Below are 24172 nucleotides of genomic sequence, written 5' to 3'. Positions count from 1 at the left end.
GCCGAATCCTGGCCTTGCATTATCTTTGGTTTTCTTTCTCTAGAACGTGCCCCGAGTGGGTGGGTCTCCCTCTGTGCCGCGAATCCCTTATGGAACCTGGAGGGACAAAATATAAAGAGTAGACAACAAATAGCTAGGTGCAAAAGAAGAGACAATTAAGCACGAGTCGCAGTAGTCAAACCAGTCGAATCCGTATGGCAAGGTGTTGATATTTCTAAAGGCAAGTGATCAGTTTACCACTCAAAACTCCCCCGGCACTCTGCTTCTTGCTCCCTCAGCAGTTGGGTTTAGAAGACATTTCTAAAATTGAGTAACCAGAGCTCAGGAGCTTATACTTGATGGGTCTTCTCTTTGGATTCAGTTTTTCACTCCCAGAACAAGGATATGTTTAGTCTCACTGCCTTGGTCTGTTTTGGTCTCCCATGGGAGCCGTCCTGAGATAAAATGGGGCCCAGGAAGGAATGCTGTGTGCTTTGCGACTTGATGAGATCCTTCTAGCTTGCTGATGTGATGGAAGGATCTGTTGCCACAACGAAGGCCTGAACGTGTAACAATGAAAACATTTTTTAAATTCCTTTTTTTGGTTTGATCTATGTATTACTCACCAGGAAAGAGACCTTATGGAGTATAATTTAATAAAGCTTGATTTTTTAATAGATTTATTTATTTCATTTTGGGCTACATTGGGTCCTCATTGCTGCACGTGGGCTTCCTCTAGTTGTGGCGAGTGGTGGCTACTCTTCGCTGCAGTGCGCGGGCCTCTCATTGCAGTGGCCTCCCCTGTTGTGGAGCACGGGCTCTAGGTGCACGGGCTCAGTAGTTGTGGCTCACGGGCTCTAGAATACAAACTCAGTAGTTGAAGCGCACGGGCTTAGTTGCTCCGTGGCATGTGGGATCCTCCCAGACCAGGGCTCGAACCCATGTCCCCTGCATTGACAGGCAGATTCTCAACCACTGCGCCACCAGGGAAACCCTAAAGCTTGATTTTGACAATCCTAGTTTTGTGAAGTATTCCAAGTATTTCTGTTTAAAAGGAATACCAAATCTGATGTTAAAACGTTTATGTGCTCACCTCTTTAAAAGCTGACAGTGCCCCTTAAGGGATTAGCAGTACTCTTTATAAACAAAAGAGTGAATCAGGGGAGGGTGAGAGGATTTTGTAGGACTGGAGATAGACAGCATTTATAAATGTAGAGTCTTGCAGCATACGTATAAGAGGGAAACATGGGGCTTCCCTGGTGGCGCAGTGGTTGAGAGTCCGCCTGCTGATGCAGGGGACACGGGTTCATGCCCCAGTCCGGGAAGATCCCACATGCCGCAGAGTGGCTGGGCCCATGAGCCGTGGCCACTGAGCCTGCGCGTCCGGACCCTGTGCTCCGCGGCGGGAGAGGCCACAGCAGTGAGAGGCCCGCGTACCGCAAAAAAAAGAAAGAGGGAAACGTGTTTTTAAAGGGGACATATTTGGGGAATTCCCTGGCGGTCCAGTGGTTAGGACCACGGTGCTTTCACTGCAGAGGGCTCAGGTTCAATCGCTGGTCGAGGAACTAAGATCCTGCAAGCCGTGCAGCCAAAAGTAAATAAATAAATAAAGAGGACGTCTTTTAAAAATCAAATCCAAAAACATCTAAGGATTGGTGGTTATATTGATTGGTTATTTGCCAAAGGCTGACAACAGGCTAGTACTTTATCTTTGTATGGCAGTTGAAAGTAGGAGATTATAAATTCCTGATGACATTGAATACTAGACAAAATATCAAGGTTCCATTTTATCAGACCTTTCTTTTGGAGTGGGTACTCTTTTTACATTTGTGTGATCATTGAACAAATCTAAACTGACATCTCCACAAAGGTTCCCATCAAGTGATCAGTCCTCCTTTTTCCTGTAAAATTTTCCTGGTTGCACAGTGTTAGCTATTTTTCTATGAAAATAGTTTTTGCACTATTACTTCAAATAGATTTTAAGTACATATGAGAAAGTTGAGCTTAGTGAGGTTGGCAAAGCTCTTTTTGTTTTTCAAAAAGACAGCATAGATGACAACAGAGATTTATTTCCATTCTCTATTCTACACGTTCCGAGATATCAAAGAGCCACAAGTGTCTGGCCCAATAGTTTGACCTTCCACTGCAACCCAGGACAAACAGTAAAACCCTTACCTTGAAGTAGGATTATGGGTGCTGCTATTGATTACAAGAAGGTCAGGAGTAATTACATGTAAGATTGAATCATTCAATACATATTTGTTTGGGATTTTGTGATTACGGACTATGCCAGGTACAGAAGAAAAAAATAATCAGATATGAACCTGTGTTCAAATTGCTTACCTTCTAGTAAGATAGAAGATCTACATTAGGAATACAGTGTAGAAAGTTATAAATCCTGTTAATATAGGTAAAACGTAGTGGGAAGCTGGCTTTATATACTGCAACAGTATATTATTGAAAGGAGGAAATAATGCCGTTTGTGATGATAAATCCTCTTTATCTCTCTTGGTAGTCTTAAGAGCCTGTGTCCTATGTTCTGATTCTTAGCTTTCAACTCACTTCCTTTCTGCATTGATGGTACAAGTGATGCATTTCCTTTGTACTAATCTGCACTCTTTTCAGTTGTATTGGCTTCCACGATGTAGGGAAATCTACTGGCTTTTTTATAACTGAGGAGACTCTTTCCATCTCACATCTCTCTTCCTACATGTTGGCTTAGTTTTAGGCTAGGCCTTCTCTAGATGGTAGAAAGATGGCAACTCCAGTTTCCTATCTTACTAGCCTAACAACCCACGCAGGAAAAAAGAGTCCCCTTTTCTGTAGATTTAGCCAAAGGCCTGTAGCTGGTGTTCATTGATTCTGTTAGGCCTTGCTAGGGTCTTGTGCCCACTCCTGAATCAGTCACTTTGGACAGAGAATACTTGTATTCTTGTGGGCCAGGCCAGATTCATCTGCCCATTTCTAGAGCTAATGGGTAAGGTCATCCCCTTCTGTACACATGGACCAGGAATGGGTTGGATCCCCAAAAGAAAAATGTGGGTGTCATGTTGAAAAAAGAGGTTGATATTTTGCAGAAAGAAAAATAACTAGAGCTCACTACACTTTTTGCATTCCTCTGGGTACCTTAGAATAGAGGTAGGGTGGTGGTCAGCTAACAGTGACACAATTCTTGGTGCCTCTACATGAATTAGGGGTAATAATTAAGCTTGTGCAATGTTTAAATGGGAGGAAAGACCTCTCAAGGATTGTTAATTCCAACACTAAATATGCTGTCTTTCTTTTCTGCATTATTAAGCTCAACTAAACTATGCATAGTAGAAAGTAAGATACACAGAGCAACATCTAACAGTTCAGTTCCTTGAAGCAGTAAAGCCCAGCACCATGCTGAGACGAGATTAGACTGTCTGCCTGAGTCATTACAGCTCAGTAGCCATTAGCTCTTATGCAGAAAGCACGACAGAGGAGCATGAAGCAACTGGTAGAGATGCCTCAAAAGTGTCAAAAAGTGATAATCTCTCTTCCTCCAAAAAATAAGGGTAACTTTTCTGACTTGCATGGGCTTTTGTTAATAGGATTCTGTAAGGAGTCTTAACTCAATTAATTAAAGGTAGACCGAACGTTCTTTTTTTTCTCCCACATTTGTGTCCCTGACCCCAACTCCTTCTAAGGCCTCTGTCCTTGTAGCAGTTCAGCATCCTTGTAAGCAGAATATTCATACCCTTTGTCTCTTCTCACCCTTTTCAGGGTTGTATTTCTGTGCTTTGGCCTTAAAATTTCAGAAAGGGGAGAAAGCCTTTCAGGGAGCTCTGCTCATCCCGTTGTGCCACTGAGTCCCCTTGGCGCTTGGATGAGGAAATGTAATCAGAAGAGTGCAAATGCAGGCTCAGTCAGCTCCTTTAAATACCTTTGAGGTATATATCTATTTCATATTATACATTAGGAATTTGTGTTTCTTCCGTATTGTAAAGTCAGATAAATAGGGAAAGTTAAATATAGAATTAAGCAGAGACCATTTAGTTTTTAGAGGAAAAAATATCAGTAGTCATAAGCCTAGAAGTAGAGATAGATTGCTTAATATAGATTTAAAACCCACGATATGCTGCTAATCTGATTCCTGTCCTGGTTTGCAATTCCACATCTGACATACAGACTTACATTTAGTTTCTGTGTAGCTGAGGAATTCCCAGCTCCAACTCTTAAGTCACAAAAGCCTGCGCAAGCACCACCTTATGCTCGTGGTGAATGAGAACTAGTCGACCAGCCTAGGGATTTATGGGAGATCCATAGTTTTTGTCATATTATTTTTAAGTGCCACATTGTTGTTACAATTAGTAGCTGAGTTTCCTCTTTGACTTCAATAATTCTTTCCCCGCGTACCGCAAAAAAAAAAAAAAAAAGTTACACAGTAATTCTTTCTATTTAATCTATTTTTTAAAGGTATAGTAAATAGAAACATGTCAATAGATAAATGCATTCCAGCTGAACATTTTTTAAGCTTTTTGGTTTTAGCCACCCGCAAATCAAGTCAACTTGTCCAGTTGGTAGGTTTTTAACCATTTTGCCAAAAATTGTCTTGAATCTTGGAATAGGAGTTGGCAAGTCTTACCCAAACCCTTTTAAAATGTATTCAAGAAATGAGAGAAGAAACAACTATGATAATATCATAACTGTTGTGTTATCTGCCCTTCGGCGTCTAATACCTGTCCTTTCTATAGCCCCTCCCCCTAGGTCTGGATGGAGGATACTTTAAAGTGAAATGACAGACCAGGAGAATAACAACAACATCTCAAGTAACCCCTTTGCTGCTCTTTTTGGCTCCCTGGCTGATGCCAAGCAGTTTGCAGCAATCCAAAAAGAGCAGCTGAAGCAGCAATCTGGTAAGTGGACGAGCCAGTAGCAGCAGATGAGATGACCTAGAATGGGGTCTTCCCAACTTAAGTATTCTTTGGGTCCTGAATTGCAACTAGAATTTAAGTTTAGGGCAGAAGGGGTTTTTTTGTTCACATTTGTTGTTTGTTTTGTTTTGGGTTCTTCTCCCTGTCCTATCCCCTGCATAAAGAAGAGACCAGATGACAGGTGGTTCCAGAGTGACAGATGCCAGTCATGATCCCAAAGCTGTGAAGCTCTTTTATTTTAAACATCACCTAGTGAAAGATACTTAACCAGGATACTAATGTGTTTTAACATAGGAAACTGAGGTTATAGGCGAAGGCGTGGAAAGCAAGTCACACGCAGCTGTAGAAAGCAGATTTGTTGAAGGAAGAATTATAAAAGCTTTTTGGCCTGTAGAGAAATAAATGAGATTTGTTCTTAAGCCAAGTGCTTCAGAGTCTATCTCAAGCAGAACGCTTCTTTCACTCCATAGAGTGGCCAACTTTCATAACTTACTGCTTTCAGAACAGACATCTAGGAAAATCTGATCCTTAACCTTAATGTGAAAAAAATTAGGATAATATCTTACTAATCAGAAAAATGATTTTCCTCATCTGGGACCAAAATTAACATCAAGTCTACCTCCCTCCTATAAGGTAACATATGGACTAAAAGAAGTAGGATGCTGTTTCTCAAATATATTAGTCTTCTGAGGGTGTTCACAATCTTACAAGCCAGAAATTGCTCCCCTTCTCCTTCCTCCAAAAAGAATAATAGTGTTATTGTTTTTAGGAAAGGAGAAATGTTTATATTTTCCCTTTATTTTGTTTATTTCAGAAGTATTCAGATATGTAGCTAAGTTGTGGCCTTACTCTTTGATTAGGATTGGATAAAAAGGAGGTCAGGGGACTTCCCTGGTGGCACAGTGGTTAAGAATCTGCCTGCCAATGCAGGGGACACAGGTTCAAGCCCTGGTCCAGGAAGATCCCACATGTCGCGGAGCAACTAAGCCCGTGCACCACAACTACTGAGCCTGTGCTCTGGAGTCTGTGAGCCACAACTACTGAGCCTGCGTGCTGCAACTACTGAAACCTGCACGCCTAGAGCCCATGCTCTGCAACAAGAGAAGCCACTGCGATGAGAAGCCCGCGCACCACAACGAAGAGTAGCCCCTGCTCACCACAGGTAGAGAAAGCCCACGCACAGCAATGAAGACCCAACACAGCCAAAAATAAATTTTTAAAAATTTTTAAAAAAAGAAAAAGAAAAAGGAGGTCAGGAGAAGACACATGAGTAGTAGACAAAGTGATGGATGAAACAAGGGAGAAATACATGTAATGCTGACTTTTTTAATGTGATAGAAATAGGCAGCTCTGAGTCTCCATCTCTGAAAACTTTCCCAGATTTCTAAAATACAGGATGAGAATGGGAAACCTTGGATCAAGAGATTGTAGGAGAGAATGGAGAGTGAGGAGTTGGAAAATAGGAAATGAGAAAATAAAGTTTTTAAGTATGTGGTTGAGGGAAATTTTGCTAATCAGCACCTAGTACTCTTGGAATTCAAAAGGGAATAGAGTGGTATAGGAATAGAGTGACAGAACGCTCATCCTTCTGGCTATAAACAGACATAAGGCTGGCTAGGGTTGGGAGCATTGCAGCCATCAAGCAGTGGGGACAAATCAGGTGCATGCCCTTCTGTTACTATTTTGGCACCTCATCATCTTTGTTTACAGTGAATTTGTCAGGCCACCTGATCTAACCTGTTTTCCACCAGCAGTTAGTACTCTACCAAAACCTTTGGCCTCTTTTATTGAGCTTCACTTTTACAAAAGTCACCACAGTGAAGCAACTCTTGCTTCTTTTTGTTTTTAAGCTATTTTATTTTATTTTTTATTTATTATTATTTTTAAAAAATAATTTATTTGGCTGTGTCGGGTCTTAGTTGCGGCATACAGGATCTTCATTGCAGTGTGAGGGCTTCTCTCTAGTTGTGGTACACAGGCTCCAGAGCGCACAGGCCTCAGTAGTTGCGGCACACAGGCTCTCTAGTTGTGGGGCACAGGCTCTAGAGCACGGGCTTAGTTGCCCCGCAGCATGTGGGATCTTAGTTCCCTGAACAGGGATCGAACCAGTGTCCCCTGCATTCAAAGGAGGATTCTTTTTTTTTTTTTTTTTAAGTTTATTTTATTTATTTATTTTTGGCTGCGTTGGGTCTCTGTTGCTGCGCACAGTCTTTCTCTAGTTGTGGCAAGCGGGGGCTACTCTTCATTGCGGTGTGCAGGCTTCTCATTGCAGTGGCTTCCCTTGTTGTGGAGCACGGTCTCTAGGCTCTTGAGCTTCAGTAGTTGCAGCACGCGGGCTCAGTAGTTGTGGCTCACGGGCTTAGTTGCTCCACGGCATGTGGGATCTTCCCGGACCAGGGTTCGAACCCGTGTCCCCTTCATTGGCAGGCAGATTCTCAACCACTGCGCCACCAGGGAAGCCCCTCGAAGGCAGATTCTTAACCACTGGACCACCAGGGATATCCCACAACTCTTGCTTCTGCGAGTTTTGCCTGGACTTTTAAAGTTAACTGCTTTGTCAGTAGAGGAGAAAAGCAGATGCAGACTTGTGTGTAGCTTTTAATGAACAACCTACTTATATACCCCTTTAGCATGAGTGCCATTCTGAGAAGCTCTTGTAAGTTGCTTTATAAAAAATAAAAGGATACAATCAATAAGAAAAAAGTAACTCATTGGAAAAACAACAAAAGTTAGGAACAGGGACTTCCCTAGTGGTCCAGTGGTTAAGACTCCACATGCTCCCAGTGCAGGGGGCATGGGTTCAATGCCTGGTTGGGGAACTAAGATCCCACATGCCATGCCACACAGTACAACCAAAAATAAGTTAGAAATGATTTATATATGATAATCAAGTTACTTTAAAAATCCAGTCTCGAGTTTCTCAGGTGGTACAGTGGTTAAGAATCCGCCTGCCAATACAGGGGACACAGGTTCGAGCCCTGGTCTGGGAAGATCCCACATGCTGCAGAGCAACTAAGCCTGTGTGCCACAACTACTGAGCCTGCGCCCTAGAGCCCTTGAGCCACAACTACTAAAGCCCATGCGCCTAGAGCCCGTGCTCCACAACAAGAGAAGCCACCACAGTGAGAAGCCTGTGCACCGCAACGAAGAGTAGCCCCTGCTCGCCTCAACTAGAGAAAAGCCTGCGTGCAGCAACAAAGACCCAATGCAGCCAAAAAAAATAAATCCAGTCTCACTAATAATTAGAGAAATGCTCATTAAAAGAACAATTAGGATAGTTTTTAGTCTATGAAGTTTTGTTTTTTGTTTTTTTGGCTGCATTGGGTCTTCTTCGTTGCTGTGCGCAGTCAGTCTTTCTTTAGTTGCGGTGAGCGGGGACTACTCTTCATTGCAGTGCGTGGGCTTCTCATCACGGTGGCTTCTCTTGTTGTAGAGCACGGGCTCTAGGCGCACAGGCTTCAGTAGCTGTGGCACACGGGCTCAGTAGTTGTGGCTTGTGGGCTGTAGCGCGCAGGCTCAGTAGTTGTGGCGCACGGACTTAGTTGCTTCGTGGCACGTGGGATCTTCCCAGACCAGGGCTTGAATCCGTGTCCCCTGCATTGGCAGGTGGATTCTTAACCACTGCACCACCAGGGAAGCCCCAAGCCATATTTAATATAATTAAAGGCATACTGATCTATTGGGTAATTCTTTGCCCACTAGAATTCTGTAGGGAAGATAGTGTTGCTACTATTGGCATTTTGGAATACAATTAATTATGAGTACAAAGAATAAAACTTTTGGTTTTTAAAATGTGGTAGATTTTATAGCCAGGGATTTCAGAATTCTGTATTTAAAATGTTTCCTGATATAACTCAATAGCAGAAAATATAAACAGTCCAATTTAAAAATGGGCACAGGATCTGAATAAACATTTTTCCAAAGACAACATACAGATGGCCAACAGGTACATTAAAAGGTGCCCTAATCTATGGAAAAAAAACCATCACTAATTGGGGAAATGTAAATCAAAACCACCTCACACCTCTTAGAATGGCTATTATCAAAAAGACAAGAAATAACAAGTGTTGGCAAGGATGTGGAGAAAAGGGAATTCTTGTGCACTGTTGCTGGGATTGTAAATTGGTGCAGGCACTATGGAAACTAGAATGGAGATTCCTAAAAAAAATAAATATAGAACTACCATATGATTCAGCAATTCCACTTCTGGGTATTTATCCAAAGAAAACAAAAACACTAATTCAAGAAGATATCTGCACCCCCATGTTCATTGCATCAGTATACAATAACCAAGATGGGAAAACATCCTAAGTGTCCATCAACGGATGAATAAAGAAAACGATGTAATTACACACAGGCACGCACATACATGCACACACACACGAATATTATTCAGCCATAAATAAAAAAGAAATATTGCCATTTGCAACAACAGGTGGACAGTGGTTGGACCTTGAGGGCGTTATGCTGAGGCATATAAGTCAGAAAGACGAATACCATATGATCTCACTTATGTGGAATATTTAAAAAAAAAAAAAAAAACAAGCTGATAGATACAGAGAATAGATTGGTGGTTGCCAGAGGCAGGGGGTGGGGGGGATGGACAAAATAGGTGAAGGGTTTCAAAAGGTACAAATTTCCAGTTACAAAATAAAGAATCCATGGGGATGCAATGAACAGCATGGTGACCGTAGTTAACAGTACTGTATTGTGTATTTCAAAGTTGTTAAGAAAGTCGATCTTAATAATTCTTATCACAAGAAAAAAATTTGTAGCTATGTATGGTGACAGACGTTAACTAGATTTATTGTAGTGATCATATAACAATGACAATATATAATATATATATATATTGTTATATAACAATAACAATATATATAAATATCGAATCATTATGTTGTGCACCTGAAACTAATATGTCAATGATACCTTAATTTAAAAAAAAAAGATGTTGCCTGACTTGAGATGTTCACTAATTAGATAGTTAACTTGTTTAACACCCCAAATTATCCTCCTCTTGGTTACATTTATCATGTGTACTTGGTTTTCTCTTAAAGAGAGCATTGTAACTGTTAACGACTTACATCTTCTGGCAGATGAACTCCCAGCCAGCCCAGATGACTCAGATAATAGTGTGTCAGAGAGCCTGGATGAATTTGATTACTCTGTGGCTGAGATTAGCCGCTCATTCCGTTCACAGCAGGAAATATGTGAGCAACTCAACATCAATCACATGATCCAAAGGATCTTCCTCATCACTCTGGACAACAGTGAGTTACATCTTTGCAGCTAGTGTATTTATTACTCTGCCCTTCCTGCTTGGGCTAGGGACTTGCTCCTAGAAACTTACTGTATCTGATGGTTAAATAAACCCATCATACTCCCTGGAACACAGGGTTTATATTTCAAGGAAGCTTTTAATGTGACCTAAAGCAGAATTTTGACACAGATACAACTTTCATTTCTATTTTGATACTGACTGGGCCATGTAGCTACTGCCTTTACTACCTTAAAAGGGAAATGGGAATGGTAGCTAAATCCATTTTCTTCTCAGAGGTGACCTAAACATTTAGATGAAAGCCCCAAGAAGGGTCAGATAGTGTTTCCCCTCTGTGCCCTATCTGTAGTTAAACCCCAGAATTAGTGCTGATGTCTGGGATTTACTCTTCAAATGTCATGGTGTTAGGTTTATAACAAAGCACATACTCTTCGAGGGGTAAAAATGATTTAAATCTTTAGATACTGCTCTGTGTGGCAAGATCATTCTGATATTACCTGAGTCAAACTTGGGGTTCAAGAGAAATGCCATCAAGATCAGTTGTCTGTATAAGACAGAAGCATTATCCTTAACTTACCAGATTAAAACCATTTCCCAGGTGACCCAAGCCTGAAAAGTGGGAATGGCATCCCCAGCCGTTGTGTGTATTTGGAAGAAATGGCAGTAGACCTGGAAGATCAAGACTGGCTTGATATGAACAACGTAGAGCAGGTACCATTCTTACATTCCTTACATGTGGCTTCAGGAAAAATTAGCCTTGCAGCTGAACTCTGCTCACCTTTCTCCAACCATGGCTTTGCTTAGCTCCATCTCTTACATTGTTTGTGGTGTTCCTCTTTTGGAATCTTCTCATCTACCATGGTCCCATGTCCAAATCTACCCATCCTTTAAGACCTAGTTAAAATGCCATCCTGTTTACAAAGTTTTGCCAAGTAGGAGTTATTTTCTTCTCTGGGCTCTGGCAGTAATCTCCATGCATCTCTTATGGGAATTGTCTCTTTCTGTCTCATGTCTTGGCTTCTTTATGAACCTGTCTTCTCTCTCCCGTAGACGCTAATATTTATCAAGGCCAAGGTCCATCTCTTTTTTTATTTCTTTTCCAAAATCAAAACAATGCATTTTACCTTACAGGTGCCTAATTAACATTAAAGGAATAAAAGTTTGATAGGGAAGACTTGACAACTTGTAGTTTAACTTCATAATTGGATTGGCCAAAAAGTTTATTCGGGTTTTCCGGACAGTGCTGTGGGAAAACCCAAACGAACTTTTTGGCCAACCCAGTACATTTAAACTGTGTTTATATAAGTCTGAGTGAGGTCAGCAATGATGCAGAGTAGTAGATTTCACATATGAGTTTAATCTCCAATTCTCCACACCATTCAACAAATATTCTTTTAATGCTTACTCTGTGCCAGGGGCTATGCTAGACACTTAAGCTTGCTTTAGGATAACTACATAAACAATTAAATTTGTATATGTAATATTTTCTAAAGTAATGATACACTGAGCCCTTTTTTCCCCATTTGTTCTACGTTCTGTGATTCTTATAATAACCTGTGTCAAAATTATCTTTTTTATCTTGATGTTCTAAAATAAACTTTGCAGTGGTCAGGGGAGATAAATTAGGAGTTTGGGATTAAGAGATACACACTGCTACATATAAAATAGATAAACAACAGGGACCAACTATATAGCACAGGGAACTATATTCAATGTCTTATAATAACCTGTAATGGAAAAGAATCTGAAAAAGAATAGCTATATATGTGTGTGTAACTGAATCACTTTGCTGAACACTTGAAACTAACACAACATTGTAAATCAACTATACTTCAATAAAAAATACATCCAAAAAATTTAAAAATAAATTAACTTTGCAATGATTTAGTATTTTTGTTTATTTGTTTTTCTTAATAGGCCGTCTTCACTCGCTTATTACTTCAAGATCCAGGCAACCACTTGATTAACATGACCTCTTCTACAACGTTGAATCTCTCTGCTGATCGAGATGCAGGGGAGAGGCACATTTTTTGTTACCTTTATTCCTGTTTCCAAAGAGCCAAGGAAGAGGTAAAAGAATAATCCGTATTGAGTACTCTATTGTCCTCTTGGGTATGACTTTAACACATAAGCCAGAGAGTTGGATCAATGTCTTTTTTTTTTTTTTTTGGCTGTGCTGTGCAGCATGCGGGATCTTCCCCAACCAAGGATCGAACCCACACCCCCTGCAGTGGAAGCACAGAGTCTTAACCACTGGACCACCTGGGAAGTCCCAAGATCAGTGTCTATTATATCAATTTATATACATCATATTATATCTGGAACTGGATATCAGAGGCACTGTTAGTTTATCTTCTAAAGTTTTAGTCTCTCCTTTCTGTGGCTTGGGGTCTACCCCTTTCCCCAATTAACAAGTGCCTCCTATTATTCTCTCTACAAACGTCTTAATATATCACACCCTTATTAAAAAAAGGTCTGATAAATTCATTTTCACTAAGGTATATATAACAGTAGATTAAGCTTGCTCACTTCCAGCATTAGAATTTCTAACAGGTGATTCCTTAAACCAAAGAATGAACTCTCATGGCTTTTCAAGCATCCACAGGAAAGCACTACTGTTTTGGGACACAATGTCTTTTCCCTTCTATTTGCTATATCTGTCCTTGTGCCAGGTCACAGAGCTAGACTCTTCCCTCTCTTCATTGCTGTTTCCAGATTACCAAAGTTCCAGAGAACCTGCTACCCTTTGCAGTGCAGTGCAGGAACCTCACTGTGTCCAATACCCGAACAGTTCTCCTCACCCCCGAGATCTATGTTGACCAAAACATCCACGAGCAACTGGTAGATTTGATGTTGGAAGCCATCCTAGGAGGCCGTGAGTACATAAGCAACATCTATGAGCTTCTACATTTGATTTCCAAGTGTAACATTCCTCTAATTGCATTAGAAAGCCTCAGAGCCACTATGGTTCCAGTGTAAATTAAGGAAGAGAGCTCACACCTTGACCTTTGAGGTTGAATACCAACAGAATTATCAAAAGTATCAGAAGAGTAAAGAGCTGTGTGTAAAGGCGTCTGAAAATTCTTATGGCCTCCTCTCTCTCTTGTCTTCTGTCAGATTTTGAAGGTGTAGCTGAGTTTCTGGATGAGGTCATCGAAGCCTTGATACTGGATGAGGAAGTTCGAACATTTCCAGAAGTCATGATTCCAGTGTTTGATATTTTATTGGGCCGAATAAAAGATCTAGAACTCTGCCAGATCCTGTTGTACGCGTATCTGGACATTCTTCTGTATTTCACTAGGCAAAAGGATATGGCAAAGGTAGGTCTGAAAGCTCATATATATTCAGTTGAGTTGGAAGCTTAATACTCTATGCTTCCCTATCCTGAGGGCAGTGTAATATTACCTATGGAATAAGAGAAAGATACATTGGTGTATAATCTTAATTCTTTGAGGCCCTCTCATCCCATCATTTATCTCATCATACAGACAAATAACTAGGCTTGTCTTTTCCTACAGGTTTTTGTAGAATACATTCAGCCCAAGGATCCTAGTAATGGGCAGATGTACCAGAAGACCTTGCTGGGAGTAATCCTGAATATCTCCTGCTTATTAAAGACTCCGGGTGTAGTAGAAAATCATGGCTACTTCCTGAATCCATCTCGTTCCAGTCCCCAGGAGATCAAAGTACAAGAGGCCAACATTCACCAGGTGGAGCTGTTAACCGGTGTATCCCGGCCCCCTGGTCTTAGATTAAGTATCGTTTCCTCAGAAAGCAGATGCAGATAAGGCTGCCTGAGCCTCTTTGGGAAAGCAGATCAATCTGGTTGGCTGTCTACCATAATCATGTACAGAAATGGCCCTCTTTTTAGCAGGCGCTAAGAGCAGAGCACAAACCTTTGTGTGGTTTAAGAGTGAGCTGCTGCTCTTCTTTGCCCTGTGCTGTAGCACAGCTACCTGCTCTCAATCCTCATTTTTCTCACCAAGCTATTTCTTATAACTTTAGCTCCTAAAATCTTCTGACTGAACTCCAGCTTAAAAGCCAAATTATTTTCCTTTTCCTCCTTCTGCTTATGTCCTCTCTTTTTGGGCTTAGCATAAATTATGGTAGAAGTCTGGCCAACATATGACAATAAATGGTTGAATTGGGGGCAGTTTAAATCTCCCATCATCACAACTTTCTAAAGCAGGGGTTGGCAAATTATACCAGTGGCCAAATCCAGCCTGCCGCCCATTTTTGTAAATAGTTTTATTGAACCCAGCCATGCCCATGTGTATATGTATTGTTCATGGCTTGATTTCATGCCACAGTGGTAGAGTTGAATAGTTGCTACAGAGACCATATGGCATGCAAAGCCAAAAATATTTATCATCTGGCCCTCTGCAGAAAAAGTTTACCATCCCCTACCCTAAAGCTATGTGAATGCTACCTGCAGTTTGGCAGCTCATCAGGAAATCTCTTAAAAGTTCCCAGAAAAAAAAAAAATTTTTTTTTAATCAGAAATGGTGGCGTAAGGCACAGGGAAAATGAGGGAGAAGATTAGGATTCATGTATTTTTGGAAATTGCCAGTGGCTAAGATTTGAGAGTAACAAATATTAGGATTGTGAAACTGGAATGTTCTGTGGTTGTGTTTTCTGGTTAAACAGTTCATGGCTCGGTTCCATGAAAAGATCTACCAGATGTTGAAGAACTTACTCCAGCTCTCTCCAGAAACCAAACACTGTATCTTGTCCTGGCTTGGAAACTGTTTGCATGCAAATGCAGGCCGCACCAAGATTTGGGCCAATCAGATGCCAGAAATCTTCTTCCAAATGTATGCCTCGGATGCCTTCTTTCTGAATTTGGGTGCTGCTCTCCTGAAGTTATGCCAGCCATTTTGCAAACCCAGATCCTCTCGGCTCCTCACCTTTAATCCCACTTACTGTGCCCTGAAGGAGTTGAATGATGAAGAACGAAAAATAAAAAATGTACACATGAGAGGTAAGGGGGAGCTGGTCTTCTCAAAACTGTGTGCGTAACATCTAAGCCATTCACTTCTATATCCTTTTTCACAGAGGTCCCTCTTTCTCAAAGAAGATGAGGCAAAAAGAAAAGCTATTATGAGTTTTAAAAAGGCAAGCTTTTTAAAACTGTTATTTTTTAGATGTTGTCCTTTAATGAGACCTTCTCTCTGAATTTGGCAGACTTGGATATTCGCTCATTCATTCATTCATTATGAAAATGAATAAAGTACATTCCCTGTCCTTTTTGAACTCACAGTCTCCACAGGAAGGCAGATATGTTAACAGATGATCATAATATGGTCTAGGGCTAATCTACAGGAGCACAGAGGAGGGAGTAAATGATTAATTCTACAGAAGCTGGAGGTCTTCGTAGCTGAGTCCTGAAAAATGAGTTGGGTTTATCAAGCAAAGGAGCAAAGGAGGCCCTTTATATAGAGGGAAAAACAAGTATGAAGGTACACAGCTGTGAAATGTCTTAACTAAGGAACAGTGAGAAGCTCAATGTGGCTGGAACAAGGGGTAGATGGGGGAAGGGGTATGGGAATTGGCAGGAAATATTAGCCTAGGGAGGAAGAATATTGGGGAAAACTCAAATAATACAGAGAAGTGAAAAGAAGAAGATAAATCACTCTTAATTCTACCACTCAAAATGAATCGCTCAATCTTGATGTATTTCCTCCCAGTTGTATAACTCTTCTAATTATAAAAGTAACATGCTCAAAATCAAATAATCTTAAATACAGAAAAGCACAGAATAGATACAAATGATCCATTATCTATCCCCTGGAAAAATCTACAGTGCTATCATTCCTTTTAATTGTTGGTGATTTCATGATCAAGCTAAAGAGATTTAACTGCATTTCTATAGACTGAGAAGCCAAATTACATTTTTAGACAAGAGATTAGGAATGTGAGAAGATGTGTTTTTAAGAAGATATTACTTAATTCACTAATAGCAGGATGGAAGTTGAACTAGAATAAGGGGACACTGGAGCCAAGATAGATGTCTGTGGCAAGCCATTTACTCTTCCTTTTAATTTCTTTGAGGTTTGGACAAAGAAACCTGTTTGATCCCAGCTGTACAGGAGCCAAAGTTTCCCCAGAACTACAACCTTGTAACAGAAAACCTTGTCCTGACAGAGTACACCTTGTACTTGGGATTTCACAGGTAACTCCTCTGATGTCATTAGGAAAGAACTGCTTGGTTGTGTTGATAACCAGAAGGTTGAAAGTGCGTCTTACAGATAACAATCTCACTTTATTCTGAAGGCTGACATTAGGATCTAGTAGGAAAAGGGCATTATATGCATTTATTTGTGTCTACATGAAGTGGCTTTATCCATTTAACTTGAATTTATTTTTAATTTTTGACCTGTTAAACTTTTTAAAATTAAAGATACACCTAGTATTTTTTTCTAAACTTGCAAATTTTTAAATCACTATCTTCCTTTTGTCATCTGCTAAAGTGGAATTGTTTTCATTTAACATTTCACATTCTGCTCTTGAATTTTCATTACTTATTACTCCTGATGAAAAAAGAGAAAGCTTTATTCTATGGTTTAGAGACAAAATTGACAAAATTAAATGTTTATAAGGTATTTCAATAAGATCAGTAGGAACATAAAAATCTATATCAAAGATAAGGAGGATTCTGGAAGTGTGAAGATTTGAGAGCTAAAGTGTATGACTTCCAAAAATTGTCTGGTTCTGGCTAACCGTATGTTATTCTATGATTTTTTTTTCCCTCTGATTTAGCTGACTGTGACAAGTATAAATAAGGGGAGCAAATAGCTACTCACTCACAGTCTATAGGAAGGTATATTGAGGACAGCAGTTTTTAATGCCTTTTCAGGATACTTAAACTGACACAGCATTTTTCAAAACTCAGCAAATTTTTGGAAAAATGAAATTATATCTTTATTAGAGGCATTTTCTATCCCTATCATTGACATTTTAAGTGAGACAATAGATAACAATTTAGCATGTGTTTAACCTGTTCAACCACCTAGATTTAAACACAAAAATGAACGTCATCTAGTTTCCCAGTATTGGCTAGCTAACCCTAGACGTTATCCACAAGGCCAAGAATGACTTTGGACTGTACACATAGACACAACTATCTATAACATTGAATTATGGGTCTTCCTTTCATTAGAGAACATTTGGCTGACCCTTTCTGAAGAATCATTTAATTTTATATTGAGCATCAGAGGACTGGAAGCTGCTCTTAGGCTGCATCATAGGTGGCTACTGGTTGATATGTGGTCATTAGTAATCTAGAGTCCTTTCTCACCAGCTTTAGTTCTCTACTAACCATGGAAAGACTGTCCATATAACCACATCCAGGTACAATCATTGCACTTGTGTGGTGTCAAACTACCCTGCTGGGCTTCTTGTACTTTGCCTGATCGTTATATATTGTACATAATAAAAGCCCAATCTACACCCTGCTCAACCGAGCCATTCTATGGATGGTGCATTTCAGCCGAAGACAACTAATCTATGTAATTAGATTCAATTCTTGAATACTTGGTAACATTTTCCCGGTGCTATGCTCCCACCTCTGTCCTGTCAGTAACTTTTGTGATTGCTTTCTGTGTCATCACAACTGCAGCTCCCTACATCCTAAAAGGGAATAATAGAATAAATAAGTGAGGATTTGGTTTTCAAAAATGGTCTGTAAGGGAGGATGGGAGGGAGGTGCAAGAGGGAGGGGTTATGGGGATATATGTATACGTATAGCTGATTCACTTTGCTATACAGCAGAAATTAACACAACATTGTAAAGCAATTATACTCCAATAAAGATGTTAAAATTTTTTTTTAAAAAAATGGTCTGTACTCAACTGTCCCTATATGAGCCTCCTGACCCAGTCTTTTCTGCTTTCTTGGGGGCAGGTTGCATGATCAGATGGTAAAAATCAACCAAAATCTGCATCGGCTGCAGGTAGCCTGGCGGGATGCTCAGCAAAGTTCTAGCCCAGCTGCTGACAACCTCCGTGAGCAGTTTGAACGACTGATGACCATCTATCTTTCTACTAAGACTGCCATGACTGAGCCGCAAATGCTGCAAAACTGCCTAAATTTGCAGGTGTCCATGGCTGTCCTCCTAGTTCAACTGGCCATAGGCAATGAAGGCTCACAGCCGATAGAGCTAACTTTTCCTTTGCCAGATGGCTACAGTTCTTTGGCTTACGTGCCAGGTAAGCAGGCTCTCCCTTGGGAGCTTCCTATTTATAGCCATCTAAGTTTAACTGGGTCACGTTGGAAGTTTAATCCTCAAAATATCCTTCCTTAGTTATCATTCAGCTGTTTTTGGAGAAACAACTCAAACTTGTAGGTAATGTCTGTTGGCTGAAGCCTGGGGGAGCTGATAGCTTGTTCCTCAGCATTGTGTCGCCACTGCTGTGCAGATAAGAAAATAGTCTTCAAAGGACGAAGTGCAGTCAGGGTTTTCAGAGCTGTTAGTTTCTATCATTACTGTTGTTTGTCATTCAACTTACAAATTTATTTGTCTAACCCACCCCACTGTGCTATTCTTTAGGAAAAAAAAAATCGTCTCCTCTTGGTTAACCCAGAAGTGAGATTGTGTGTGTATGTATGTTGGTGAGGGGCCGGCAGAAACTGTCCATCAAAATCAAGTTACATGTTCTTGATCACTGTACTGGTCATCTATTGTTGAGTCACAAATTACCCCAAAACATAGCAACTTAACACAACAGACATTATCACACACAGTTTCCACGGGTCAGTGATCCAGGAGTAGCTTAGCTGCATGGTTCTGACTCTGGTCCTTCGTGAGGTTGCAGCCAGACTGTCCACCAGTGCCATGGGAATCTGAAGACTCGATCAGAGCTGGAGGATCTGCTTACAAGCCTAGTCGTGTGGTTGTGGCAAACCTCAGTTGCTTACTGGCTTCTTTTCCAGGCCACACAGGACTCTCCTTAGTACTGCTGATGGTATGGCAGGTGGCTTCCCTCAGAGCAGGGAACCAAAATGGAAGCTGTAGGCTTCTATAACCTAATTATGGAAATGACATGCCATCACTTCTATGTGCCCCATAGTGTGTCTTCTACCGTGGAATAGTGTAGGAGGAGATATACAAAGGCATAAATACTAGAAGGCAAAGACCAGTGGAGGACCCCAGAGAGTGAAGACCATAGTCATCTAATGTATTCATTTCTATTCAAGATTCTTTTTCATCTAAAGGGTTATTTTAACACACTGTTAACCTTGAGTGTGGAAGTATATGTCTATCAGTATACTTTCTTAAACTGCACTGGTGTGTTAACATTTTATGTCTCTACTATTCTGTTTACTTGGATAAAAATAAAAATTGACTTACATTCAAAGGAGATTCTATGTTAATTTATCGTCATTTCTAGTATCTACAAGACATTTGGGGTTTTTTTAACCTTCACTAAGTAGAGTAAAAGGGAGGAATTTAAATATTGCATAATACAAAGAGTCAGATGTTTGGCTAATTCCAGTGAATATTTTCTTTCTCAGAATTTTTTGCAGATAACTTGGGTGATTTCCTCATTTTTCTCCGCCGCTTTGCCGATGACATCTTGGAGACATCAGCAGATTCCCTGGAACATGTCCTTCATTTTATCACCATTTTCACTGGAAGCATAGAAAGGTGAAGTGCTGAAAGCGTGGCTCTGTCACAGTTTAGAGCTGCAAAACATTCAGAAGACTTCTAAACCAAGAAATAAACAAGCCTGAATCATAAGGGGTTGCCTTCAGAAGTTGTGTTAACATTAATGAATCACCTGACTATCCTTATGGGTAGCCCAAAATCCCACACTTGAGAGGCATAATAAACAAAGGACTTTGCCCACAGAGAATTTGAACCTGCATATAAGGTACCTGATGGGAATTTCACTGCTAGTCCCTGGTTAAAATAGTTACCTTAATGCCAGAGACCTTGCCAGGTGCTAATGATCTTCTAATGTATGATAACAAAGTTTGCTCTTAAAATTCTGAGTTGGATGAGCAGTAAACTTGGGTAAATGCTCTCTGATCTCAAGTCTTAGCATTCATAGCTTCTAGTCCTCCTTCCCAAAGGAAGATGCTCATTGACCTGTAGAGTTGCTTCTCTGATTTTTTGTGGTAGGCCAAAGGGAACAGTATGTATGTAAGTGAGAATTTGCTGCACAAAGAAGAGATCCACAATCCCCTGAGCCGTGTCAGTGAGACATAGGTAGAAGCCAGTCCTTCACTGAACTGAGCAGACCTAATGAAAAATCATAAGTCAACAAGTATTAGGCGCACATGGTATGCATTATAAGTAACGTGGAATAATTATATCCTGGCCCTTAGCCTCAGAAAGCTTGGAAAGGCAAGTTTATCCCAGATGAAGCTGTCAGAGAATAGTAAATAGTAAGTCGTGCATTGTTATAGTGAAGTAAACAGAATGGCAGAGCATTAAATAGAAACTTAAGTACTCATCCTCGTAATTGGTAAGCTGTGATCTTAAAGAGCTGAATGGTACACTCTGCATATCCCCCAGAAATTGACCGACTTAAAACTGTGGAGTCGTGTTTTCTCCTGTAATTCTCTGTACAGATGATATGTGATGTTTTGACTCCTCGTATGGAGAGAATAGTTATAAATTTGGGAGTTAAATTTTCTGCCTGCTCAGTTTGATTTCTGCCCTATTCATAGGATGAAGAATCCCCACCTAAGGGCCAAACTCGCTGAGGTGTTGGAAGCAGTGATGCCCCACATGGATCAGACCCCAAATCCCTTGGTATCCAGTGTGTTCCACCGGAAACGTGTGTTCTGCAACTTTCCCTATGCATCCCACCTTGCAGAAGCTCTAATCAAGGTCTTTGTGGACATTGAGTTTACAGGTAAAGCAGTCTAGAACCAAGAAACTGATCGCTGATCAGTTTTTAAATGTCAGGAAAATAATCATAAGCCATTATTTATTGAATACCTACCATGTGCTACCCTTGATGCTAAGTGCTTTTTTCACATTGTTTCCTTAATCTGTCACCATCTGGAAAGTTTTACTCTATTATCCCCATTTACCTATGAAGACATGGATGCTCAAAAAGATTAAATTATTTGTTTATGTCATACAATTAAGTGGTAGAATCAGGTCTCTCTCACCTTAAAAAAGAAAAATGCATACTGTTAACAACTTTACTATAATTTTTGATAGAATCATACTCAAATAAATTAGGCTGTCCAGTTAAAACCCCAGGTCTTTATTTTTCTCTGCCTCAAAATTACAGAATGGTGGATAATGAGACAGTGTGCTGATTGAGATATTCTTTTGTCTTATCCAGACGGTCTAACTCTCATACAGTTTCATTGTTAGATTAAGAATAACAGCAGGCAACATTCCCTTTCTCTCATGCCCTTTTGAGCTGTAACCCTGAGATGCTATGTCTGAGTAAACAGTACCCCCTCTCAACCAGTAAACAAGATCAGTTACTTAAGACCCCTTTTAAAGGGGATGTCCTACCAGCCAGTGATAAATACAATTAACATTAAAGAGACATTTAACACTTTACTGACTGTTTTTCCATATTTGAATATTGACTTTGTTACTTGCTTACCTCTGAGACTTAGTTTCCTCATTTGTAAAAGGGGTTGAAGTGATGGTTGAGGCAGTGTATGTAAATCTTTATAATATATAAGAAGTTGCACAATAAATCATTGCAGTTATCTCATTATACAGCCACTATGACCCTCTGGTTGTAATATTAGAGGGTGTATTATAATTCCTGTTTTATTTTCTGAGGAAGTGGGAGTTGAGAAAGAGTAAGAGACTTGCATTAAGTGGAGCCAGAAGGAAAACCTAAGTCTCCTGACTCCAAATCCCATGCCCCTCCCTTATTATATGACCCAACCTGTAGAGCTCTGGTGGTACCTGTGGCATGTCAAAAGCAGTATAAGCCTCAGATTTTTAGCTCCTGGCCTGATTTTTCAGAGTAATCAAGAACCAGTTAGCCACACAGTTGGGATGTTATCCATGAAGAATGTGGGGATTACTTTTAGTAGCCCATCCTGCACGTGGCCGGCACTGCCACAATGGCCAGCTCAGAGGCCTCATTCAAAGTCTGATAAGTAGTCTACGTTTGGATGTGGAAGCATTTGTTTCCCTTGGCTTTTATTTTGCAGCTCAGTCCTTGTCCTTTTCTGAGTACTGTATCGTTTGTATGTCCCCCTCTTGTTCTGTCGGTAAGGAGATAAACAAACACTTGATTATGACTCTAGGCCTTCATAAACTCCCGCGGCAGGTCTTGCCGGTAGCCTTGACACATTCAGAATTTTTATAAAATGGCTACACATAAACATGAGCCCTTGCCTTTTCTCTGATAGCACCACCTTTGTTGATGTTTTGCTCTTGCCTTACTCCAGGAGACCCCCATCAGTTTGAGCAGAAGTTTAATTACCGCCGCCCCATGTATCCCATCCTCAGGTACATGTGGGGAACAGATACCTATCGAGAGAGCATTAAGGTGAGAATGTTTTTGGTGAAACCAAAATTGAGTTATCTGAGTTTTGCTCCACATAAGCCCCAATGGGTTGTGATTCAGTACTAAAATGTTTTTTTCTTGGGCTGGGACTTACAGGATTTGGCTGACTATGCCTCTAAGAATTTAGAAGCCATGAATCCCCCACTTTTCCTCCGCTTTCTTAACCTGCTAATGAACGATGCCATCTTCCTTTTGGATGAAGCCATACAGGTAAAAAAAACAAACAAACAAACAGATTTAACTGCCCTTATACCATCATACATACTTTTTACCTCTTAGTCATAATAGAGCAATCCTTATGCTAGCAATCCCCTAGTACCAGTCTTGGACACCAAAAATTTGCAAGTAGTAATGTACCACCAACCTTGCCCTTGTAGAGTTTGATAGGTATTGTTCCATTAGAGACCAAGACCAAGGGCCTTATGAGCTAGGATGATATTCTGGCGGACAGTGGAAAAGAAAGTGTGAAAGGCCAAACTAAGGTACCCTGGCAGAACTAATCAGTCTAGCACTACAGAAAGAAATCAGAGGATCTTCGTTCAGTTAGTGACTTTCAGCTTTCTTCCATCCCTAGACATCAGTAACAGTGACTGACCAAGGCAATGATTCTTAGCCCTCTTTCCTAAAAGATTCTGACTTTTATACCACTATTTGGAAAAAAATCTCTGGTTTGGGTTATTTTTTCACATAAAGACTCCAAGTCATCAGTACTCTTCATCTGTCCACTGCCTCCCAAATCTTTAGCTATATCTGAAACATGAGTTTTACAAAGTATACACCTGGGGGTCTCTCAGTTCCTTCAGCTTAACCCTCCCTTGTGGAGCTGCTTATTGCTGCTACAAAAACTTCCCTTATCTGCGACAGGTGTAAGATAGGGCAGTGACCCAAAGGGAGACAAAGCAGGTAAATCATGAGGGTAGCCTGTTGGATAACCCACACACTCCTCGTATTGATTAGCAATCTCCCAGTAACTTGTATTTAATTTGTGAGCAAATGTTCCTGCTTTGTTCATAATCCCATACTTGAAGATTTTAGATCTGTTGCCTTAGAAAACAAGTCCTGTAATAAATAGACGTTTCTAAGGAACAGTTATGTGACAGAATGACACAGACGGCGTTTTCATGGGACTGTAAGTTTAACATGCTTGCTACAACAGCAAGAATGGTGAGAGGCAGAGGGTTTTAAATATTTATGGTTCTCCTTCCAGACATTTTGCATATGTGATAGAGCTTTGTTTTTTGATAAGCAGTTTTGGGGGGTGGTTTTTTTTTTTCATCTTTCATCTTTTTTTTCCCATCTTTCATCTTTTTTTTCCCTGTAGCCTGTTTGCTTTTACCAATATTTCATATACTATTTATCCTCGTTTCTATTTCATAGACTATAATATTTCCAGGGGAATTACCCTTAAGTCTACCCAGGCTGAAACAATTTCTCCCACAATTTCTTTTTTATCTTTTTTTGTCTTTTTTTCATCTTTTTTTTTTTTTTTTTTTTTTTTTTTTTTTTTTTTTTTTTTT

At 40.3% G+C, this 24172-nt stretch overlaps 1 protein-coding gene across 1 annotated transcript in view; it reads left to right on the top strand.

The window, feature by feature from the left end:
• Positions 1-24172, top strand: part of UBE4A (ubiquitination factor E4A) — a 34094-nt gene that overhangs the window by 343 nt on the left and 9579 nt on the right. Inside the window, exons 2-15 of the mRNA XM_027082174.1 lie at positions 4698-4859; positions 9974-10147; positions 10754-10866; positions 12073-12225; positions 12871-13030; positions 13273-13475; positions 13674-13865; positions 14803-15136; positions 16207-16327; positions 18058-18362; positions 19669-19801; positions 20830-21017; positions 22537-22637; positions 22752-22865. Of these exons, the coding sequence (XP_026937975.1) occupies positions 4739-4859; positions 9974-10147; positions 10754-10866; positions 12073-12225; positions 12871-13030; positions 13273-13475; positions 13674-13865; positions 14803-15136; positions 16207-16327; positions 18058-18362; positions 19669-19801; positions 20830-21017; positions 22537-22637; positions 22752-22865 (2412 nt within the window). The 5' untranslated portion in view covers positions 4698-4738. The remainder of the gene's footprint in view (positions 1-4697; positions 4860-9973; positions 10148-10753; positions 10867-12072; positions 12226-12870; positions 13031-13272; positions 13476-13673; positions 13866-14802; positions 15137-16206; positions 16328-18057; positions 18363-19668; positions 19802-20829; positions 21018-22536; positions 22638-22751; positions 22866-24172) is intronic.

Source organism: Aethalodelphis obliquidens, unplaced genomic scaffold, assembly GCF_003676395.1.
Source record: "Aethalodelphis obliquidens isolate GAN/ISIS:26980383/991018 unplaced genomic scaffold, ASM367639v1 scaffold46, whole genome shotgun sequence".
In the NCBI taxonomy this organism is placed as follows: Eukaryota; Metazoa; Chordata; class Mammalia; order Artiodactyla; family Delphinidae; genus Aethalodelphis; species Aethalodelphis obliquidens.
The sequence above is the reverse complement of the archived record's forward strand: the minus strand, read 5'-3'. Positions and strand labels throughout refer to the sequence as shown.